The sequence below is a fragment of the Rana temporaria genome, chromosome 1, assembly GCF_905171775.1.
Source record: "Rana temporaria chromosome 1, aRanTem1.1, whole genome shotgun sequence".
In the NCBI taxonomy this organism is placed as follows: Eukaryota; Metazoa; Chordata; class Amphibia; order Anura; family Ranidae; genus Rana; species Rana temporaria.
In genome coordinates this window covers 531349537-531367290 of record NC_053489.1, presented here as the reverse complement: position 1 = coordinate 531367290, position 17754 = coordinate 531349537, and the positions used below count along the sequence as shown (strand labels likewise).

The following is a 17754-nucleotide window of genomic DNA, read 5'->3' as shown; positions in this document are numbered from 1 at the left end:
TAAACTATTACCTGGGATTTGGGATTCCTCTATTTCTTGCCACCTCGTCCTTGGTGGCTGGGGAAACCATGTTGTATGAATCGAAGCCGTGTAATAGTCCTTAAGCAATACATGAACCACTCCTCCCACTTTCCTTGACGCTATCAATTTCCTAAATGCACATCTTGCTCTTTTACCTAGTCACAAATACACATTCACCAAAGGTTGAGCATTGGAGAAAAAGGAGTTAGGGACTGGTATGGGTAGATTCCTGAATAGATAGAGCAATTGTGGTAATAACACCATCTTGAACGCTGCCAGGCATCCTGACCACGATAGTTCAATCTTAGTTATATCTTGGAGTTTTGAACATATAAATGGAATATAATTAGCTGTAACTAAACCCTCTGTTGTAGCTGTGAAATGTAACACCCAAGTATTTTATTCCTTCGTCTCTCCACTTATATGGAAATCGTGAACTGAGTGTCAGTTTTAGAAGTGGGTCTATCCCCAAGCTCAGTATATATGATTTGCTTTTATTAAGCTATCTACAAGGTATTTATATGTAATAGATAGGCAAATAAAGGTCCAGATGTTTCTGTTGACACTGACAGATCATTTCCAATGCAAATGTATAACCCACACACAGTTTTTAAACAGGAAGAGCAAATTAAAAGGTTTTACAAGGCACAGAGGTGACTCTTCAATTAAAAGTGCATATTTAATGTTCCCTCTCAAAGATAGATGACACTGCTGCATACTCAGTAGGTTAAATGTCAATAAATGTCAGCTTCCCGTTATTAGCATAAGCTTTGAAGAATATGCTAATGATGCTGGGGAATTTAGACATTTTAAAATAGTGCTTAGTTACCATTAGATTCAATCCGTCCTTAAGCAGATGATCAAATTGTTTTTGAACAAGCACAGTTTGTACTGTACTGGTACAAGCTTGTGTATAGTCAGAGGGCCTTGGGCATTAAACTATGCTTTATGCAAACCCATAAAATTTAATGTAATCTCCATAGTAATTTTCAAACCTTTCAAGCCTATAGCTTTTAATAACATATCTGGAGATTCTGCCATGAAAGTCCTTGTTCAGGGCAAGCAATGCACTGTCTCTGTCTCTTAGTCGTTCTGCGTTGTTACCCTGTCATACTGGCTTCCAATGCAGACCATATAAGCGCTACGGGGTGGGCAGGAGATAGCAACTCTTGGAAGTTTTGGCTTCACAGCAGATTTTGAGGTATTGCTGCTCATCAACCATACTTTGTTTGGTAGTGCTTGCAGCATGAGAGGTGAATTTTCACATTCTTGTTTTTTTTTAGGTTTAGTTAGCATTTTAAATTGTTCACTGGGTAATTTTAAGCAAGCCAATGTCATTCAGCTAGGCCTCATGCATAATGGACATTTTGCTAACTCTCCTAGAATCCTTTGCTCCCGGCAGCAGAGTTTTGGTAGACAAAATGCATAATGCTTGTCAACTCGTGTAACTTGTTTAGGGTTGTTTATGGACATCAAGTGATTAGGTATTAATTAATTTTCATTTGCCAGAATAATAATTTATTCAGGCTGTTCAAATCAATTAATGCTCAAGCACTAAACAGGCCTAGCACTTAGACACGTTTAGGCGCTTATCAGTGTTTTTTCTTTCAAAACTCTGCTGCTCTTGGGTGGATGGACTATCTGTGGGTATTTCTTTCTTTCCTATGGTCCATTGCAAATGCTTAGTATATGTGTTAAATTTGGTGTTATCGATCTCACTCTGTTAGGCCCCGTACACACGACCAGTTTCCTCGGCAGAATTCAGCTTCCGACCGAGTTTCTGGCTGAATTCTGCCGAGAAACCCGGCCGTGTGTACACTTTCGGCCGAGGAAGCCGCCGAGGAGCTTGGCGAGGAAATAGAGAACATGTTCTCTATTTCCTCGTTGTTCTATGGGAGCTCTCGGCCCGCCGAGCTCCTCGGCGGCTTCAGGGCTGAACTGGCCGAGGAACTCGATGTGTTTGGCACGTCGAGTTCCTCGGCCGTGTGTACGAGGCCTTATACTGGTCACTGGAAGTTCAACATGGTGCCTCAAGGCAAAGAACTCTCTGAGGATCTGAAACAAAAAATACATAAAAATGACCTAGGCTATAAGAAGATTGCCAAGACCCTGAAGCTGAGCTATAGCACGGTGGTCAAGACTATACATCGGCTTAACAGGACAGGTTTCACTCAGAACAGACCTCCCCATGGTCGACCAAAGAAGTTGAGTGCCTGTGCTCAGCGTCTTATTCAGAGAGTGGCCCGGATTCAAAGAGCAATTGCGCCTGCATAACCATAGTTACGCAGCGCAATTGCTTACTTGCGCCGGCGTAACGAATGCTCCTGATTCAGGAACCTCGTTACGCCGACTGCAGCCTAAGATATGCGTGGCATAAGGCTCTTATGCCCGCATATCTTAGGCTGCATTCTTGCGATGGCCGCTAGGTGGCGTTCCCGTTGTGCTCAGCGTATAGTGTGCAAATTGCATACTAACGCCGATTCACAACGTTACGCGAGCCCTGCGTACGCAGTTTACATCGTTTGCGTACGGCGGTTTTTGCGTAAGGCTGCCCCTGCTATTAGCAGGGGCAGCCAATGTTACTTATACCCGTCGTTCCCGCATCGCGAAATTTAAAATTTACGTAGTTTGCGTAAGTGAATCGCGAATGGCGCTGGACGCCATTCACGTTCACTTTGAAGCAAATGACGTCCTTGCGACGTCATTTACCGCAATGCACGTCGGGAAAGTTTCCCGACGGAGCATGCGCTCTACGCTACTGCTCCGTGAATCGCGGGTAGAGCAGAAAATTTGCGGGGGCGCAGGGCAAAAACGGTGCCCTGCGCCTACGTAAAAAAAAGTGCAGATGTTACTGAATCTACCCCATTGTCTTTAGGCATTGCTGCAGAGGTTGAAGGGATGGGGGGTCAGCCTGTCAGTGATCAGACCATATGCCGCACACTGCATCAAATTGGTCTGCATGGCCATCGTCCCAGAAGGAAGCCTCTTCTAAAGCCCACAAACAGTTTTCTGAAGACAAGCAGACTAATGCCGCGTACACACGATTGGAATATCTGAAAAGAAAAGTTCTATGTGAGCTTTTTGGTCGGAAATTCCGACCGTGTGTATGCTCTGTTGGAATTTCTGACAGCAATAATTTGGGAGCTGGTTCTCAAATTTTCAGACAGTAAAAGTCCTTGTCGAAAATTCCGATCGTCTGTGTGCAATTCTGACACACACAAAAACATGCATGCTCGGAATCTATTTGATGCAATCATGCTCGGAATCATTGAACTTAATTTTTCTCGGCTCATTGTAGTGTTGTACGTCACCGCATTCTTGACGGTCGGAATTTCAGACAACATTTGTGTGACCGTGTGTATGCAACACAAGTATGTGCCAAAATTCAGTCAGAAAAAAATACACTTTTTTCTCGTCAGAATTTTTGATCTGTGTGTACGCAGCATAAGGCCGTGGGTTACTGGAACAGTGTCCTGTGGTCTAAGTGAGAAGTACAAAGACAAGTGTGTCTTGTCTACAGTCAAGCATGGTGGTGGGAGTGCTATGGTCTGAGGCTGCATGAGTGCTGCCTGCACTGGGGAGCTACAGTTCATTGAGGGAACCATGAATGCCAACATGTACTGTGACATACTGAAGCAGAGCATGATCTTCTCCTTTTGGCGGGCTGAGCCGCAGGGCAGTATTACAACATGATAACGACCCCAAACACACCTCCAAGCACTTCCTTGCTAAAGAAGCTGATGGACTGGCCAAGCATGTCTCCAGACCAAAATCCTATTGAGCATCTGTGGGGCATCCTCAAATGGAAGGTGGAGGAGCGCAAGGTCTCTAACATACACCAGCTCCGTCATGTCATCATGGAGGAGTGGAAGAGGACTCCAGTGGCAACCTGTGAAGCTCTGGTGAACTCCATGCCCAAGGGGGTTAAGGCAGTGCTGGAAAATAATGGTGGCCACACAACATATTGACACTTTGGGCCCAATTTGGACATTTTCACTTAGGGGTGTACTTACTTTTGTTGCCAGCGGTTTGGAAAATATTGGCTATGTATTGAGTTATTTTGAGGGGAGACAAAATTTACACCGTGAGCTGTACACTCACTACTTTACATTGTAGTAAAGTGTGATTTATTCTGTGTTGTCACATGGAAGGATACAATAAAATATTTACAAAAATGTGAGGGAGTGTACTCACTTTTGTGAGATATTGTATATGGTATAGCCACAATTGGAAAGAGTAGCAGAATGTGTTTTGGGGTGTAATTGTAAGTATACCTATGCTGTATGTTGGAAATACAGTATATTAACGGACAACTTTGTGTAAACAAAATATTTTTTTTTTTTGCATTTTCCAAAAACTTTAGGCAACAAATAAATAAATGCTGTTTTCAAATGACTCACCATCCTCTTAGAAAATATCTTGGGGTTGTTTCTTTCCAAAATGTGATAATTTTGGTGGTCTCCCTACTGTGTTGGTGCCCTAGGGCCTTCATAAATGTGTAAACAAAAAAAAAAATCTATTTTTCCAAAATTACATTTTTATAAAACTCACTGTCTTTCAGAAAAAAAAACATGGGGTGTTTGCTTTCCAAAATATAGTCATTTTGTGGGTGTTTCTCCTGTCTTGGCACTTCAGGGACTTATGATATATGATAGGCAGTCAGAAAATTTGATTTGTAATTTATTACATGTTTCTTCTGTAATAAAGAGCCTGCCTGCTTTTATTTTTCATTTTAGGGGCAGATCCACATACATCTGCGTATGTGAGATACGATACGCCGCTGTAACTTACTTTTCTTTTCTTTGAATCCTGAAAGAATTTGCGCCGTAAGTTACGGCGGCGTAGTGTATCTCTTGCGGTGTAAGGGCACGGAATTCAAATTGGGCGGGTAGGGGGCGTGTTTCATTTAAATGAAGCGCGTCCCCGCGCCGAACGAACTGCGCATGACCCGTCCGTCAAAACTCCCAGGGTGCATTGCTCCAAATGACGTCGCAAGGACGTCATTGTTTTCGACGTGAACGTAAATGGCGTCCAGCCCCATTCACGGACGACTTACGCAAACGACGTAAAATTTTCTAAATTATACGCGGGAACGACGGCCATACTTAACATTGAGTACGCCACCAGATAGTAGCTTTAACTATACGCCGGAAAAAGCCGAACGGAAACGGCGTAAAAAAATGCGACGGGCGCTCGTACATTCGTGGATCGTCAGAAATAGCTAATTTGCATACTCGACGCGGATTATGACGGGAACGCCACCTAGCGGACGTCGAAAAAGATCTAAGATCCGAAGGCGTACGAAGACGTACGCCTGTTGGATCTAACCCAGATGCCGTCGTATCTTGTTTTGAGGATTCAAAACAAAGATACGACGCAGGAATTTTGAAATTACGCCGGCGTATCAATAGATACACCGGCGTACTTTCTTTGTGGATCTACCCCTTAGTGTTTAGTTATGCTTTAAACTACCCACTGGCTTCTTTTATTTCTGCTCTGTGGTGGTTTTCCCAGGTCTGCCAACCTGCTGTGGCTATTAATAGGGATAATTTTTTTTTGCCTTTTTGACATTTAATTAATTTTTGCACAGGTGGACTGAAAGTCCTAGGAAGGAGAAAGATGCCAATAGTTAATTCAGACAAGTTACTGTAACTGTGATATAATCTTAGTCTAGAATTATCCTTAAAACCAATAGATACTATAACTTGCAGAAGATTAATGGAATGTTTCAATTGCAGGCAATAATGCAAGAATATCCTTGGGGAGAATGTAATCCTGATTTAACACTGGTAAATCATGAAATCTACAGTACATATGGATGTGTACAGGAGTGCAAGGCAAATTATATACAAAAAGAATGTGGATGCTTACCATTCTTACTTCCCGGTAACAATTGTATTTGCTGGCAATTATTAAATTACTTGCAGTAGTGATATTCAGGAAATTTTGTCGCTTTGTTAAAGCTGGAACATCCACTTGTTTTACCAAATTTTTTAAACCTATTGAAGTTTGATTCAGCAAAGCTTTCACTGCTTACTGTTGATTCTTGCTGTGCACCCTACTTCTCAACTAAAGCCTCGTACACACGGTCGGACATCAAGCAAACTTTCCCTTGGATTTTTGTCCGAAGGGAGTTGTCCGATCACACCCATAGCATACACATGCTCGAACTTTTCTGCTAACTTTTCTAAAACTTTATTAACATCACATGGTTTTTCTGCTCTTTACCGCCACCCTTTGGTTAACTTCTGCTATTGTTGGTTGATTTCAACATTGGTTCTGAGAATGCGTATTTGCACTTTGTACAAAAGTCCGATGGCTTGCTGTACACATGGTCGGACTAGGCACCATCAGACTTTTGTTGCCGAAAAGTTTGTCCGTTTGCAGACAGAACTTTTTGTCCGATGAAACCCGAAAAAGTTGGTCCGATGGAGCGTACACACGATCGGACAAATTTGTAAACTTGCAGATTTTGAAGTTTGTTGGCAAAAAGTCTGACCGTGTGTACGGGCCTTTAGATGTACTTGGATCAGCTAGTAATAGTCAATCACATGCAATTGGACATGTTCACATTGCTTTGACCTACTAACTACCTCCTCTGGCATTCAACCCTCAGCACCAATTAGGTATTTCTGTATTTCTGAAACTAGGCATATGTAATCACCTAACCCTGACCAACAGCAAATTGCTGGTCCTGTGGGCTCATCAATGAAAGCCAAAGAAGCAGGTTGTCCACCTGTTGACCTTGATAATGTACCTACCCTCAGACGTTTTACTACACCAATCTCAACATCAAGAGTGCCATCTTCTCATAGGGAATGAAACATCAAGTCCTCTTAGCTCTAATAAAGGCACATGTTTAGGACTATCCAGAAGACAAACATAAAAGCATCTGTATAAAGTTAGCTTGCACAGCAGGTAGGCTGCATTAATTTAGTCTTTTATGTGGAGCAGAACTCCAGACACAGCCTCTATACAGCAGCACTCAGGCTATAAGAAGGAGAGATATCAATAGGAGCCAATCCGTCACTGCTGGAGTACATACTGTAAGAACCGACGGTGAACACAGAAATGACTTATCAGTCTGAAGCTGCTCCTTTATTGCCCTAATAGCAGGCTAGGGACTTGTTCCTGACCAAGTTATTCTGCTGTGGAAATTGTGATCAGGGACCTGGCCGGGCTATCTGGCAGGGGTTTTTGGGTCCCAAGATTTTTTTTTTTTAGAAACAATAAAGTTTTATTGACTATGCAGAACTGCAAATCTCTTGATGGGTAAAATAGTCCTCTAATATGTAGTTTAACTGTGCATTTAGCTCACTGTTTGTCTGTAATTGATAATTCCTTAACAAGCCAATATGATATTAGACCAATGATAATATTTAATGTTTTTAACTGCTTGCCAATTGCTGTCACTAAAAAAGGTACCAGGATCATAGCTGCAGCAAATATATTCCTTGCTGGTACCCCTACTCCTGCGTACCATCAGGACAGTGTATATTTGCTTGGAGCAGCACCATAACGTTCATACTAGGCAGAAAGGGCCAGATCCACAGCCAGCCGCCGTAAATTAAATATTCGGATTTAAGTTACACTGCCGCAAAATTTCTACCTAAGTGCCCGATCCACAAAGCACTTACCTAGAAATTTTCGGCTGTGTAACTTAAATCCGGCCGGCGCAAGGCGTTCCTATTCAAATGGGGCGAGTCCCATTTAAATTAGGCGCGCTCCCGCGCCGGCCATACTGCGCATGTTCACGACGTCATTTTCCCGACGTGCTTTGCGCGGTTTTACGTTGCGCCGGGTTTTGAGAATCGCGACGGGCGTAAAAAAAAATACGAGTTGCGGCGGGAAAAAAAAAATTGGAAAAAAAAAAGACGGCGACGCGGGGTAGAAGCGTCTACTTTTACAAGGCCTAGTTTAGGCCTTGTAAAAGCAGCCCTAATATTGCGATTGCAAACTAATACTTACGGAGAAAAAACGAAGCGTAAAAGCTTTGTGGATCTCCGTAAGTGCAAATTTGCATACCCGAAGCGGCATTTCGACGAGAAATGCCCCCAGCGGCGGCCGAGGTACTGCATTCTAAGATCCGACAGTGTAAGTCCCTTACACATGTCGGATCTTCTCCCTATCTTTTGGAAACTGATTCTGTGGATCAGTTCCAAAGATAGAAACAGGGATACGACGGCGTATCAGTAGATACGCCGGCGTATCCCTTTTGTGGATCTGGCCCAAAATATTTAATTTAATGTATTTAATAAATATAATTATTAATAGCTGTTTCTAGGAATGTTAGTAGTACTGTACATACAATTTCTGCAATCTAAACAATCTTTAATATACAACTTTTTGACAGGCGTTGGAAAGGAATGTGACCTTCCAAGGTTTTATACCTGTGTATATCCTACACTTTGTAAGTACTTTTAAATATATAATTTAAATATATTTATGATATATATATATATATATATATATATATATATATATATATATATATATATATATATATATATATATTTACACAGTATACATAGAAAGTGTTTGTGTATAATAATTGTGTTTTGTTTTTAAACAGTCAGAATCGAAAAACTGGACCTATGTAGTATTGGAACCTATAATTCTAGTTGCCCAGTTCCGTGTGAAGAGACTGACTACCCAGCTACCCTTTCATATGCCACATTTCCCAGTAACAAAGCTGCAGATTTCCTCTCCAAAAAGCTGAGTAAAAATATAACCTACATAAGGTAAATGTACCTTTAAAAGCTCAAAGTAGAGTTCTTGTGTTGCTAACTTGATCCACATACTTATTAATGTTTTCTTACTGGTTTCAGAAAATATCTGAACTGTCTTGTGACCTCAGGTTTTCTAAGGCTGTCATTTTATTGTCTGCAAACAGCGGAAACCAAAGTTACCAGTTAAACAACCTAATGTCTAGAACATTGTTCTATCACTAAGTGCTTAACTGACATCAATCATGTAGACTCAGTGAGAAACATCAAATGCCATTTTACAAATGAGATGTCTATTGATTTCAAATGTGTAGTCTGAGAAAAGAAAGCTTTTCTCCGTTATTTTATAGATAAGAACATGGGTGATGCACAAAGCAAGCATCATTAATGCATTATATACACAGAGCGATTAATGAGCAGAGGCGTCAGTCATACATACAGTATTTATTTGTGTTTTATTCCAGTGTTGTCCACCTTTTTTCTGTAGATAGATAGGCACAAATACAGATGGATAGACAGGTAGGAAGACAGTTGGTAACTTTTGGAAACTACTGTGTGTTGATTTACCAAGGGTTGGCAAATCTTGGTTAAAACTTAGCAAACTTGACCTTGGAGGCAAATCCCACTTAAGTCTATGGGAGAAGGGAGGCCAATCTTGTTAAATTCTGGCCATTTTTGGGGGTAATTAGCAGCCCATGGTCAAAAAAGCATTGGAAGCTGGGCACTGTCATGGGGGACCAATGCCAATGCAAAAATGCAAATGGAATAAAAAAAAAAAAAACACAATAAAGAAAGATAGGTTCTTCACATGTGACTTTGAAGGCAGCATTGAGAATAAACAAATCGTTTGAAGAACATGTTTGGGGGATGCCTTAAATATGTATGAATATAAGCTATACCTGTTTGTTCACGGACAGTCTCAGCAACAGCATATACTTGCAGCACATATTTGACCGTAGAATACATTTTTTTCTTTTACAATTAGCTTGGCTTACATACAGCAACAGCACTCCAATTTGGATTAATTTCACCTTGAAACAAGTTTTTATTTAGCCACTTTTAGCAGTAACACATGCTTTTTCATCAAAAAATAATAGGGCTGCTTTGAATGATAGATAAATATTTGCCAGTATTTTGCTTTGGTTGTCCATGTCTTCACTAATGCAAAACTGTCCTGTCACTGTCCAATTTCTCATCAAAATATAAGATCATTAGGAAGAGAATTGTAATGGGCTAGGTTAGGCCTGAATTTACCAGAGACAAAAAGGAAATGAAGACCCCAAAATACCACCCCTGAAACATAATCTCATGTTTTTAAAAGGGAATTGTTACAGTAAAAAAAAGCAGAAAAATAAATGACCGATCACCATAAACTAAAAAAACTAGCATAACTTCAAAAATAATCAAAAACACCAAAATACCACCCCTTGAAAAATATCCCATTGTATTAAAAGGTCTTGCAGCGCTGCTGTTAGTAGAAAATAAAACTTTTAAAAAATTTGAAATTTGCTGCCAGCTCCTCTCTTTTAAGCAGCCTTCCTGCACTGTGTAATTGTTTGTTAAAAATGAGGCCTCCAAATACCTTTTTGTCATGTATCTTCAGGCCTGTCACGTGACTCTCCTAATTCAATTCAGGGTTACAGCAGGAGGGGCTGAGCGGCCAGCACGGTGGCCATGTGATCTCCAGGCTGATGTCAGATTTCAGCCCCTCAGAGGGAGATCTCAGCTGTAGCCCTGAAACAGAGTAGTAGAGCGTCCGGGAGTCACGTGACCGGCCTAAAGATACATGACAAAAAGTTATTTAGAAGCACTGGGCCAGATCCACATAGATTTGGATAGGCGCAGCGTATCAGAGATACGCTACGCCGCCGTATCTTACCTGGCTTTAAGTCGAATCCAGGAAGATTTTGCGCCGTAAGTTACAGCGGTGTAGTGTATCTCTTGGCGCGTAATTCAAATCGGCGGGTAGGGGGCGTGATTCATTTAAATTAAGCGCGCCCCCGCGCCGATTGAACTGCGCATGCTCCGTTTCTAATTTTCCCGCCGTGCTTTGCGCGAAATGACGTCGCAACAACGTCATTTTTTTAACTTAGACGTGAGTTACGTCCATCCCTATTCACGGACGACTTACGCAAAAAAAAATTCAAATTTCGACGCGGGAACTACGGCCATACTTAACATGGCAAGTCTATCTATACGCTGCAAAATACCAGCTTTAACTATACGCCGGAAAAAGCCGACTAGAGACGACGTAAGAGAATGCGACGGTCGCGCGTACGTTCGTGGATCGTCTGAAAAAGCTCATTTGCATACCCGACGCGGAAAACGACGCAAACTCCACCCAGCGGACGCCGAAGTATTGCATCTACGATCCGAAGGCGTACGAAGCCGTACGCCTGTCGGATCGAACCCAAATGCCGTTGTATCTTGGTTTGAGGATTCAAACTAAAGATACGACGTGGGAAATTTGAAAGTACGCCGGCGTATCTACTGTACTCTCTCTCTGGATCTGGCCCATTGTTTTTAACAAACAATTACACAGTGCATTATGGCAGCTTAAAATAGGGGGGCTGGTAGGGAATCATAGTGTAGGGTTACAAAACCTTTAAGGTATGGTTTCCTAATCTGACCCTTTTCTTACCCTATGAAGTTTGTTAGCTTTCCTGATGCATTTCCTACAACAGTGTCCAATTCATTGACACTATGGGTGCCATCCTTTTAGAGTGAGGGGGAAGGCCTATCCAAACCTCTCTTATTGGTCCTTTTAAGCTTGTTGGCAAAAGTTTAAAGTTGATGCAGTACATTATGATTTAAAAAAGACTTCAACGCAAACCTGCACATAAACTGGCTGGGACTCTGAATCTTGAACCCATAGGACTCCCCTTGCACCCATGGAGATGTCAAACTCAAGCCGTATCCATACTGATGTATGTGTTTAGGCTCAAATGACTCAGCGGGTGCTGCTCAGAAGGCTTTAAGTTTTAATAAACCTCTCACAAACCTAAACCCACAGGAAGTGCAAATTCTGTGTGTATATATATAACAATATAACAATGGTTAGGAACGTCAGATACAGTCTATACAATGCATTTTGGGGGCATAAAATAGTCTACCGTGCCATCAGGAGATGCTAGCCCTCATCAAGCCTTAACACAGGTCCCTTTGTGCATTCTGCTGTGATTTTATTACACCGATTGCTTAATCCCTGAAGATAGGAGTTCCCCCCCAAAAAAATGCATTGGTTATATCTGATGTTCTTAAAAATGTGAAATACATTTTGTACCAGGCACTTTTTTTTTTACACATTCAAGAATCTAGTGAGCAGTGCACTTGCTTGTGTAACTATCAGAGAGGTAACAGCCCAGACCAGAACAGGGTCAACCTATACTAGATTCAATCACAGAGTTGCTTTATGGTAGGTTCATTGGAACCAATCTTTACTTCAAATGGTCTGGCATTATAACACACATCAGGCATGACAACTTTGCATATCCAGCAGATGTTTAGCATTTTTCTATATTCTGCATTATATAGTACAATACCACTGAGCTGCATTAGCAGACATCCTTGTTTCTACAGTTTGGCTTCTATGAGGTCTGGGTGAGTGACTAAAAGAAATCATTTGGATGCTGTTGAGAGCAGGTGGGCACAGAAGATATTCTGTTCTTACTGCGTGGTTTGCTCAGAATATTGGAATTGGATGGGGGTTGTGCTAAACCATTACTTAGCAATTAATTGCTGCCTTTTTATCATCATGTCGGCATCTGACTTGTAGCAAAAGGGATACATTCTAACTTTGGCTAATGCTCTACTCTGCACTACCTAGGAGCCCTATTCAGAAAATACTTAGAGGAAGTACATTCTATAACTAGCCAGGGTTACTGGACTAGATGATCATTTCTGAATGGGCTACCTATGAATATAGTAAGAGTTAAAAAGATAAGTTCTAATGATAACTTTGTCTGTAACCTAAATCTTTTTATATGAAATGCACAATGCTTAATGTACAGTACTGGAAACCTTAAAAGAGCCAACACATTTTATTTGCTATATTTATTGGCGTATAACACTCACTTTTTTTACCCTGAAAATAGAGGGTAAACTGTGCCTGCGTGTTATACGCAGGGAGCCATGGAAAGGTTTTTTCCTGAAACTTCCCTCTTCCCGCGTCGTATCTTTGTTTTGAATCCTCAAAACAAGATACGACGGCATCTGGGTTAGATCCGACAGGCGTACGTCAAAACCAATGACGTCCTTGCAACGTCATTTAGCGCAATGCACGGCGGGAAATTTAGGGATGGCGCATGCACAGTTCGTTCGGCGTGGGGACGCGCTTCATTTAAATGAAACACGCCCCCTACTCGCCGCATTTGAATTCCGCATCGTTACGCCGCGAGAGATACACTATGCCGCCGTAACTTACGGCGTGAATTCTTTCTGGATTCAAACCAAAGCCGGGTAAGTTACGGCGGCGTAGCGTATCTCAGATACGCTGCGCTGGTGCAGATCTATGTGGATCTGCCCCAAGGTGCGTGTTATACGCCGATAAATACAGTATTTGTTGTTTAACCTTTTTAGAAGAAATTGTAATATGTAAACTAACAATTTTCACATTATCATCGCACGTATTGCTTTCTTGTTAATTAACAGTGCAAATAGGTTGACATAAACATTATTTCTCTATTTAAAATGTATATTTTTCTAGGAATAACTTAGTGTATATTGACATTAAGTACAGTGAGTTGAATTACAAAGTAACCCAGCAGCAAAAAGCTATGACGTCAAGTGCACTGCTATGTAAGTATTGATTTATTATTAATACTAGTAATAATTATAATCTGTTCGTACTATCATTTTAGGTTTTAGAGAGCTAATGTATGGGTTTCATGGTGTTTTTGTGAACCAATCAATATGGAATGAATTTTAGTTTTTGCTATTAAATGTTTTAAAACTGTTCTAAACATTCTATTCTCATAGCCTGCTTTATTTCACATTTAGCAAACGATTAGATATGGGAAACCAAGTTGTCTTTTTAACAGTTTCCTTGTTACAGTGCATTACATACTCATGCAACAAGGCCAATTTGTTTTGCTATTTGTAGTTAGTTATGTTGTAAGAAGTACTTATAAAAAATTATAAATACCGCACACTATATACAATAATAATAAATAAATCATTATAATAAAATGATACATAAAGTACAACTTACATCCACCCCAGTGCTGCAATGTCCACAAGCTCCTTGTCACTGCTGACATCTTTACCCTACTTATGGGTTTGTTGTCTTCAGCCATCCTGATTGGCTGCCCTGAGGAGACATATCTTCTGTGAATGCTCAACTCTTTTTACTGCCTTTAGTAACTTGCTAGCAGGCAGGTAAGATGCTCTCATTGCAAAAGAAACATACAGAGTTCCACATTAATATAATAAAGGAGGCACAAAAGGAATCTAAAATCAGATGAATACATTTAAATTTAAAAGATGCAAAAGCTAAAGCAATATTAAACCAATACAAAAATGTTATGTATTGCAGCTTAGCAATCTTTAACCACTTCTTCACCGGACCTATTCTGGCATTCCTCTCCTTCATGTAAAAATATTTTTTTTGTTGCTAGAAAATTAATCAGAACTCCCAAACATTATATATTTTTATTTAGCAGACACCCTAGGGAATAAAATGGCGGTCATTGCAACTTTTTTTCTCGCACTGTATTTGCGCAAATCATTTTTCAAATGCCTTTTTTGGGGAAAAAGAACGGTTTCATGAATTTAAAAATAACAAAACAGTAAAGTTAGACCAATTTTTTTGTATAATGTGAAAGATGATGTTACGCCGAGTAAATAGATACCTAACATTTCATGCTTTAAAATTGCGCACACTCATGGAATGGTGCCAAACTTCGGCACTTAAAATTCTCCATAGGCAACGTGGAGATCTAGTCTCTGCTAGGTCTAGTGCTAGAATTGTTGCACACACTCTAACTCACGCGGCGATACCTCACATGTGGGGTTTGAACGGCGTTTACATATGTGGGCAGGACTTGCATGCGTATTCGCTTCTGAGCACGAGCTACCGGGGACAGGGGTGTTTTAAAAAATAAATACATTTAATTTTATTTTACTTATTTTTTTCTATTTTTACACTTTAAAAAATATATATATATCACTTTTATTCCTATTACAAGGAATGTAATCATCCCTTGTAATAGGAATCACTGAGACAGGTCCTCTTTATGGAGAGATGTGGGGTCAATAAGACCCCACATCTCTCCTACAGGCTTGAAAGCATGAGATCCTGAAAAAAAATTCACCGATCTCATGCCGACAGCCGTGATTGGGGCTTTGTTTACTTTCGGGTACCCGGGCGTGACATCACAATGTCTCGCCCAGGCCTCCGACGGTCATAGAGATGACTGGTGACCATCTGGTCACCAGTCATCTCTATCATCGTGAGCCGGCGCTGGCCGATTCGTTCTCCGACCCCCGATGGCACGGGAGAGCCCAGAGAAGCACCGGATGGTGGCGGGAGGGGGGGAACTGCCGCTATGATCATTCTTATCGTGCACAGAATCGCCAGCAGAAGACGGCTATATCTGAATGATGCCTCTAGCTGCAGGTATCATTCAGATATCACTGCACAAAGTCAAGGACGTCATATGACGTCCTCGGTGGACAAGTGGTTAAATGTGGTGACTGTATAAACGGCCAGACAGGAGCAGCGCCCATGGAGGTGGACATAGTCATAGAACCAGGTCTCAAATTTTTGCTGTCAGAAATTCCGACAGAAAATGTCTGATGGGGCCTACACACGGTAGGAATTTCCGACAAAAAGCTCACATTAAACTTTTCTTGTCGGAAATTCCGATTGTGTGTACGCGGCATAAGTTGATCTTATTGGACTGTATATACAGTACATGGATTCTCAATTCTGGTCTTTCCCCCCGTTTGTGTAGTGCTGCCAAACCAAAGATAATGCATCCTGTGATAATTTGGTTGACCCATTGAAAATCTGTATCCTTGTTTTACTTGTGTTTAGTTGTAAATCTTAACCCTCCCCTGCTCTATCCAAAACCTTCTTTTTATGAATTGCTTAATCGTTCATGTCAGCAGTTATAAGCAAGAGGTTCCTCTACTTTGATCACATGTTTAAAAAACGTAGTTGTCTTGCATGTCATACATCTACTATCTAATATATTATTATCAATATTTTTTCTTGCAGCTGATGTGGGTGGACAGCTTGGTCTTTTTTGTGGAGCAAGCATGATTACAGTTATAGAAATTATGGAGTTTGTATTAACAAATGTTCTCTGGGCCTGCGCATTCATATTGCTGAAAATACCCAACATATCTCAGTGTGCAGTCAGCCAAGCAAGATACAAACAAGAGATACAGAATTGCTAAACAGGAAAATATTTATTGTGAGAAAACTTAAAGCCCAACTCTAGGATATTAGTTACCCCTCCTCCCACTCCTCTCACCTTCCTCTAACTGCTGGAAAAAAAAATGGAATGCCAATTTTACTTACCTGAAGCCATGGTCACATGATGATCTTCTAATTTCTTCTGTTTACTTCATGGGTTCCTTCTTCGGTGTCCACATTGCTGCCTGCTTGATGTGGACACCTCCTGTTGGTGGAAACAGCAGCCAGGTTCTTTCTCATAGGCTCCACAGGCAGGCAACCTCATGGGACCATTGAGGGGACCAGTGCCCAAGAAGATGATGAGCAGGGAACATGTCTGGTCCCCTGGGCACAAATTTAGCTTGGAAACTGTGAAATTAAAGGACATTGTGACTTTGAGCCATTACATTGCTTAGGAAGAGATGCTTGTAATCAAATCTGAGGAGTAACTGATGCATAACGCATAAATAACTTTTTTCCTGGAGTTGGGCTTTAAGACTGTTTCATGCAACACCTGTTCTATGATGTGAAAAGAGGTAGAAGCACACCTATACAACTATCACTGCTAACTTGTTTTTAAAGGTGAAAGGCTCTGGGATTGTCATCCTTATCCTCCGCTACTAAGGGAATCACTGAAACAAGAATGTAGCCCATGAATGTCTAATGGTCTAAAAACGAATGCATATTAATGTTCCAGCCTTGTGACCCTCTAGTAGGCTTACATTAGCATAACATGCTCCGTAGCCTGTACATTTTAAACAAAGCCAGCACAATTAGGCCCAGTCAAATTTAGATCCTCACAAATTATGAAATACTGCTCAGTCACAATGTTTAAGGATTTTTTTGTAATTCAAAATCACATGCACGTGTGAGTATGTGCAGTCTTGCTCAAGATACTACTTAACCACTTCCCGACGGCCGTACGACTATATACGGCCGCAGGGTGGTTCTACTTCTCTGGGGCGCCGTGTTTTCATGTCCGCCCCTTTCCGCGTTCCCCGCGCGCGCTCCCGAGCGCGCAGTGGGGAACTTCTGTGCTGGCCGTGTCCCTTGGACACAGCCAATCACAGATCGCCGTGAACGGAGTGGCCGTTTGCTAGGCAATCTGTGCGGCCAATGAGAGATGATCTCATATGTTTACATATGAGATCATTTCTCATTGCCGGCTCTCACAGACAGCGGTGCTGTCAGGGAGAGAGGAGACCGATCTGTGTCTCTTGTACATAGAGACACAGATCGGTCACCTCCCCCAGTCACCCCCCTTCCCCCACAGTTAGAACACTATATAGGGAATACATTTAACCCCTTCCTCACCCCCTAGTGTTAACCCGTTCCCTGCCAGTCACATTTATACAGTAATTAGTGCATATTTATAGCACTGATCGCATGTGAATAGTGTCAAAAGTGTCCGATGTGTCCGCCATAATGTCGCAGTCGCAATAAAAATCGCAGATCGCCGCCATTACTAGTAAAAAAAAATTATAAAAAAAAATAATTCTGTCCCTTATTTTGTAGGTGCTATAACTTTTGCGCGAACCAGTCGCTTATTGCGATTTTTTTTGATTTTTTTTACTAAAAATATGTAGAATACGTATCGGCCTAGACTGA

General features: G+C 41.3%; 1 protein-coding gene across 1 annotated transcript in view; it reads left to right on the top strand.

The window, feature by feature from the left end:
- Positions 1 to 17047, top strand: part of ASIC5 (acid sensing ion channel subunit family member 5) — a 34347-nt gene extending 17300 nt beyond the window's left edge. The window contains exons 5-9 of the mRNA XM_040332174.1: positions 5760 to 5907; positions 8375 to 8431; positions 8594 to 8762; positions 13453 to 13544; positions 15967 to 17047. Coding sequence (XP_040188108.1) covers positions 5760 to 5907; positions 8375 to 8431; positions 8594 to 8762; positions 13453 to 13544; positions 15967 to 16148 — 648 coding nt within the window. The 3' untranslated portion in view covers positions 16149 to 17047. The remainder of the gene's footprint in view (positions 1 to 5759; positions 5908 to 8374; positions 8432 to 8593; positions 8763 to 13452; positions 13545 to 15966) is intronic.
- Positions 17048 to 17754: the final 707 nt, after the last annotated feature.